Source organism: Sinocyclocheilus anshuiensis, unplaced genomic scaffold (assembly GCF_001515605.1).
Source record: "Sinocyclocheilus anshuiensis isolate Anshui unplaced genomic scaffold, SAMN03320099.WGS_v1.1 scaffold934, whole genome shotgun sequence".
Lineage (NCBI taxonomy): Eukaryota > Metazoa > Chordata > Actinopteri > Cypriniformes > Cyprinidae > Sinocyclocheilus > Sinocyclocheilus anshuiensis.
In genome coordinates, this window is record NW_015536498.1 from 52,781 (window position 1) to 59,867 (window position 7,087).

Sequence of the window (7,087 nt, forward strand, 5' to 3'; positions counted from 1 at the left end):
TAATCCAAAAATATATTCTTTATAAAAGTTAAGAGTCAACCACGCCTACCTAAAATGGCTCATTCTAACACGCTCCCACATGTCTACGTCACGATGTGGGAAGATTTGCATAACGCCGCCTAAATGTTCACGCAAAGAAAGAAGGCGTAACTTTGATTCTCGCTGTAGTATTGTCGCTGCCAACGCCACCATGTTGTGGAGTCGCTGTGTGTTTCCTTGTGAAAGCGAAACTACTTTGTTTGGCCTTCCAAAAGAGGACACAATTAGAAATCAGTGGTTAAAATGTATTTACAACACTGTTCCGGAACAGTTCAACCCAAATATTCAGATGTGTGCAACACATTTTATGGAGGATGAGGACTGTTTCCTGGGAGAGTAGCCTACAATGCCAGTGTCTGTTTCTATAAAGTGGGGCAATTCCAACTTTGCAAGGACAGTCTGGCACTTCTGACTCACAGCCTGTAAGTACGTTTTCACATTTAAAGAAGTTGCCACTGATGATTCAAACGCGAGTTTTGAGCACTGTAGAGTAGCGCTTGTTGTTTGTAGTTTCTCCTATCACAAATGCAGACATGGTTTTATGTTTACGCAGCGCGATACGCAACGCAACGCGTAAAAAGACAGTATAAGTCATTATAATCAGTAATTATGTCCCCACTGGATGCAACAAATGCCTCGTTTATAATGGGTTTTACTGGTTTTGTCTCGTTGCGCTGGGACACGGCATCACAGTATGGTAAGGGGCGTAACATTTCCGTCACACGCTTGAGGTATTCGGCCAATCACAACGCACTGTATATGTGGCCACCTCGCTTTTCAGAACGATGAGCTTTGTAAAAATCGATGCGTTTCAGAAAGGCGGGGCATAGAGGAGAAACAATAATGTACATAATGTGGAAAATAATGTGTTTTTTGAAGCTTAAACTGCATAAACACAATGCATTACACCAAGTACACAAAATAATGTTATTTTTAGCAACGTCATATGACCCCTTTAAACAAGAGTCAAACGGACCATCATGAGGGTGACTAAATTATGAGAGGATGTTCACTTTTGGATGCACGACTACTTTCAACCATTCAAACCTGCAAACAGAGGGCAGATTTTCATCCAGGCGCCGACTCCTCCCAAACTGGTGAACTGACCCAGAGCCGTCTCCAACAGGAAGAGAGGAACGCCACACACTACCAGGAATAACATGTATGGCACGAAGAACACACCTATCCTCAACAAACAGAGAGATGGAGGATTATAGGATTGATTTTATAAACAAAATACACAACAGCACAAGTCACATGACTAAACTCAAGTCACCTTTATTTCTATAGCGCTTTATACAATACACACCGCTTCAAATCAGCTTCATAGAAATAAACAGGAAAACAGTGTTAATGTCCTAAAATTCATCAATTATGAACCAACTTCAATTTCAACTGTAAAGCAGCTCTACAGAAGACAACAGAGTCATTATTCTGATCAGTTCAGTTCAGTAATAGTGTTGATGTTGTAAAGTTTATCATGAAACAAATTAAATTCAGTTATAGAGCAGCTGGAATATAAAATATTAAATTAAAAAAACAAAACAAAATGTAATTTTTATGAACCCTCTTTATCAGTGTTATTTTTTTTTTTTAATATTTTGAATCCTATTTTATTTTTATATTTCAACTTAGTTTTCATTTTAATTTTAGTAAATTTAGTTTCAGTTTAAGTCATTTTGTTGTGTGCTCTTGTCATCGACATTTGTCTTGACTTTTTCATTTTAAAGTAAAATGTGTTTTTTTTTTTTTCTATTATGAATGCATTATATTTCTATGTGTTGTGAATAAGCTGTATGTCTACTGTATGTGATATGTCCTGTAAAGACAAAATTCCCTGATAATGGATAATAAAGTGTTTAAAATTCAAATTCAAAATATTTGTATTATTTGTATCCCATCTTTTACTCTACAAAATATATTTTAAAATATACTTTAAAATTATTTTCATGCATATGCCATACAAAATATAAAAGTATACTTTTTGAGGACACTGTATCTCAATCAAGCATGATATGAATATTATAAACTAAAGACAGAATGCATGACTAGAGCGCTGAACGTCTCTCACCTCCTCCATTCTTGTAACACAGATATGGGAATCGCCACACGTTACCCAGACCAATAATCTGTGCAGCAACAGCAAGCAGAAACTCAGCTTTACTAGCCCACTGACCGCGATCCTGCAGACTGCTGTCCTCCGCCTGACCTCTGACCCTCAGCACCCGTGAACACATGACTGGCTGCAGCAGCCACATATGCAGACGCAGACCTGCAGATGCTCACAGAACCAGTGCACGACAGCAAAATGTCCTAAATGAGACACACAGCATTTAACTTACAGCATGGTGTTACTGTAATTTTATGCTCTGCTGGACATATCGACCACACTTGTTGTCCTGACTCCTGTGTGTGTGTGTGTGTTACCAGAGATGTTTAGGGAGGGGATGTCCCTAAATAGGCACCAATGAGAGCAGCACATTCAGCAGGAGTGACTGCTATCATGTCAGTTATAACCAGTACAACACTTTACTATGGTAACTATATATATACAGTATATGTGTGTGTGTGTGTGTGTGTGTGTGTGTGTGTGTTTGTGTGTGCGAACTGAGACACTATCACAATTAAAAATAGACAAATTAAGTCCACTTTAAATTCTAAGTAAAGAGTTTGCATTGACTTGGTCACTGAAAAGTGGTCCCCAGCTAACAGGGATCGTTCTCACAACTTCCACTAACATTTTTTTAAAGTTATACAAATGTTAGGACTAAATGTTCTTAATGTTTATTGAATGTTCATATAACTTTAATATTTGATATATGTTCTCATTAGATTGAGAGAAAACATTCTTGGAACAACATTCTCAGATGTTATTTGTATTTTGATGAACATTTGAAGAAACATTTTTGTAACCTTTAAATAACATTATCATGAGAAGCTGAGAATTTTAACATTCTTAGAATATCAAAAATGTGTTCAAATAACCCTATAATGTTGGTGAAAATAGTTAGTAGAACATTATAAGAAATGTTTTTGTAACCTTTAAATAATTTTATAATCAAGACAAGAAAACCAAACATGTTCTTACAATATACATATATAAAAAAGTGTTGAAATAAGCGTATATTTTGCGTGAAAATAAAGTTAGTAGAATGCTGTAAGAAACGTTTTAGTAACCGTTTTTGTAATGTATATTTAAAATCACAACAAGAAAACTGGACATTTCAATGTTTTAGAAACATTTCAAAACAATGGGTCTCATTCACTAAGCATGCGTATGCACAGATTTGTGTGTGAAACCTGTGTATGAAAAAAAATCATGATTCACTAAAAACCTTCATGCTAAAATTTATTTTAAATTTACGAAATAATATAGGAACAACTGAAAGCACACTTATGCAAAAATGCTCTGGTCGGACTTAAAAATCGGTGTAAAAATATATATTGCATGTTCACAGAATAACACACACACACACACACACACACACACATATCTTCCAGCATTTTCTAGACTTTTAGTCCACGTCTGTTCTTCGAAGTATATATTTAAAAGTTGTTGGGTAGAGTAAAAGATGGGATATTATATTATATTCAGTACCGTCACAAGGGCTATGCCAAGTGTGCGACCACACAGGGCCTCGTGCCTCTAGAGGGCCTCGCTCCTGGCCTGCACTTTATGTCGTTTATGTCTAATTTTTATTACTGTTTTTACACCCATTTTGGCCTTTCAAAGACTAAAATAGTCATAGCTGATAGACAGTATAAGAATCTGTGTATAAGAATGAGTAAAGCTGTTTGTTGTTAGGATGACAAACAGTTTTAAAAGTTTAACTTTTAGGCTGGTCTGCCTCAGTGGTCCAACAACGTTCGTCAATGTCAAAATGATCGAGATGGCCAATCAAATCAAAGAAGGCGGGTCTTACTGTCACTGTCACAACACAATGAGAGTTTGTGGAAAGATGTAAGTAGTACTGTATAAGAAAACTGTTTTACGATAGAAAGGTTCAGCGACCGACAGTAATAGACCATCTTGTGATGCAAACTACTCAATTTTTTATGAAATTTCGCCGTTTTGAATTGAAAATATGTGATCATGAATCACGTAAATCATAAATGAACGTGACAGGAGACGTTTGCGTTTTCGACTATTAGACATACGAATAAGAGTGAATGTGCACATTTTAAAATATAATATTATTTTAAAATAGTGTAAATTGATTACTACTTAATTTGAAGAGTTCAGATGCAAAAGCCTCTAAGTGCCGTTTTTAAAAGTTAGCATTTTTATCAGGCTCCTATGTGTAGGTTCAGTAATTTCACTTTAATGGCAATGAATAGTTTCTTTTCTTTCCCATTAAAGTAAAATAACTGAACATAAACATAAGAGCATGAGAAAATATCCATTTTAGAAGAAAATTTTAGATGGTACTTAGAGGCTTTTGCATCTGATCTCTTCACAAATAACTACAAACCTAGAACTTATTTTAGAATTCTTATTTATTTATTTAATTGCTTTATTATTATTATGCAGTAGATCTTACAATTCTTATGAGCGTATGTGTGACTGTGATTTGTGCGCAAGCATGTCAGTGAGCATGGCATCACAATCGATCAGATGCGTGTTAAAGTTGCATTCGCTATAGCAACCATACCCCCCTCTCCCTTGCGACGGCCCTGATTATATTATATATGGGCCGATTATATCCTGTCTATCAAAAGGGGGTGGGAAAAACTTGGCAGACTGCATCTCATACTGTGTGCAAATCTCTTGAATTTAGGGCTGTCAAAGTTAACATGATTAACGTGAAACAATTCAATTCAATTCAATTCAAGTTTATTTGTATGGTGCTTTTCGCGATACAAATCGTTGCAAAGCAGCTTTACAGACAATTAAGTTTCAACAATATATTTAGTAGTAGCTTGTCAGTGGTGACTATGTCAAATTGATGTTCATATGGCAGAAATGTACGGTAAAATTCAGTTAATGACATAATCTAACAGACGATGAACACTATTAACAGCAATGTGTCACGAATCCAGTCTATGAACTTCTGTTTGTTCACCACAAGAGGTCATTATCCACCACATGGACTCTCACACTACACAGACTGTCACACTCACCCTGGACTTCAGTTCCCACAATCCATTTCACTCTGATTACACACACGGCTGCAGCCAATCACACACCCTACATAAGCCATGGACTTCTTCTCTCTCACTGCCGAGTATTGTTTAGCACTTATCACTCTTCCAGCGATAGCTACTTTACAGAGCCATTCCAAGTTTTCTGAGTCTAGCCTTAGTCTTGTTCATAGTCTGTTTTCCCGTGTTTGAACTCTAGCCTGTTTTCTAGTTTCGCCTGTTCCCTGCCTGACCTGAACAATTTTGCCTGTCTTGGATTTCCCCTCTCGTCTCGCCCTGTTTACTGTTTACCTCTCGCCTGGACTATCGCTTGTGTTTCAGATTACCCCTTTGGATTACCCTGTTTGGACATTGTTCGCCAGAGATCGACTACGCCCATTTACTGGACTACTCTTGTGTCTTGCCCACGTTATACCTGTTTGCCATTGTTTGACCCATGCCTGTTATTTGACCACGTCTTGGAAATAAAGCCTTGCATATGGATCCGCACGTCTCACGTCTCGTTCGCCCCGTTACACAATGATTATATGTTGCAATCTAACTTGTAGCAAAATTTGGTAGTTTATGTGATTATGTGGTTAGGTAGCTTATGAAATAGAGATTTATAATATTTTTGTAACAATAAACTTTAGATTACAAGTTTGTCAGGGGCATAGTTTTACTTGTTGCCAAATAGTCGCTGATGAACTGAAGTTGCAAGAAACACGATCCAAGTTCCGTCACGATCATGCTGATAAAGTAGTGTCATTATGTTGTTTATGTGTAACATATTAATACAAAACAAAAAAATAAAAACTTTAGTGTTTTGTTTGGAAAGTTGTTTAGATAATTGATATTTACCTAACTGTGCCCACAGAGTCAAAAAACAGCTTGAATAAGAAGCCGAAGACACCAAAAATGTGACACAATGGCACAAGATGAATGGCACAAATGTGAAATGTTCTTCTCTGTGTTCGAAATTCAACACTATCTCCTGAACTTGAAGTCCGATTAATTTTAGTGACCGTTCACTTCACTTAGTTCGGACAGTTCACTTCAGTGAACCGAATCCAAAACTGATTGAACAATTCGAGTCAATCAAGTGAAATAATATTTATTAAATATAGAATTGCTGCATTTTTTGATGTAATGTTGTTTATGTTATAACCACTGTGTTCTTTCAAAAAATAATGATTTGTTCAGAAATTGTATTCAAATTAAAATTCTGTCATCATTTCCTCAGCACATTTACAAGTACTCCCCAAATACCTTACAATGCCCCAAAAAAAAAAAAAAAAAAAAATGAAAGAAGATAGAAGGGACAATACAAGCCAAAACAAGAACAAAACACCCCCAATAAGCAGATCTATCGCCAAGACATATGAACTGCTGCTGCTCCAAAGAGTCATGTGGACTGCATGTATGTGTGCCTGGGCTACCACGCCTACTGGCTTAATGCTAGTGGGCTATGACTATGTGAGCCTGGGCTACCACGCCGACTGGCTTAACTAATTAGACGCGCACTATGTGTAATGTTTAATTAACAACATGGATATATGTTGCAATCCGATAGATAAGACCCCAGCGCCCACCTGAGCAAATATCATAATTTAGTCATTTGATAACTGTTATTACTTTCTCCACGGAAAGAAAAGCTTACTACAGATCAAAACTGATTTGTAATGTTTGTGTTTTATTACATGTTATTGACAACAAATTGACTCTTTCTTCAAATCTGACATTCGTGAATAAAATTTGTTCTAAAAATATCTTTCTTTTTTTTTAAATACATTTTTAAAAATATTAAAAAAATGGCTAAAAACATATTGGCAATAAATATATTTATGTAAACATATTTTTGGCCTTTTTTATTTGGAAATGTATTTGAAAAAAACAAAAAAAAAACAATGTTTATATATAAAAAAAA

At 35.9% G+C, this 7,087-nt stretch overlaps 1 protein-coding gene across 1 annotated transcript in view; it reads right to left on the reverse strand.

The window, feature by feature from the left end:
• Positions 1 to 6,902, reverse strand: part of LOC107688695 (sodium- and chloride-dependent GABA transporter 2-like) — a 44,543-nt gene extending 37,641 nt beyond the window's left edge. The window contains exons 1-3 of the mRNA XM_016486435.1: positions 6,883 to 6,902; positions 2,111 to 2,229; positions 1,087 to 1,221 (exon numbers count right to left, since the gene is read on the reverse strand). Of these exons, the coding sequence (XP_016341921.1) occupies positions 1,087 to 1,221; positions 2,111 to 2,229; positions 6,883 to 6,902 (274 nt within the window). The remainder of the gene's footprint in view (positions 1 to 1,086; positions 1,222 to 2,110; positions 2,230 to 6,882) is intronic.
• Positions 6,903 to 7,087: the final 185 nt, after the last annotated feature.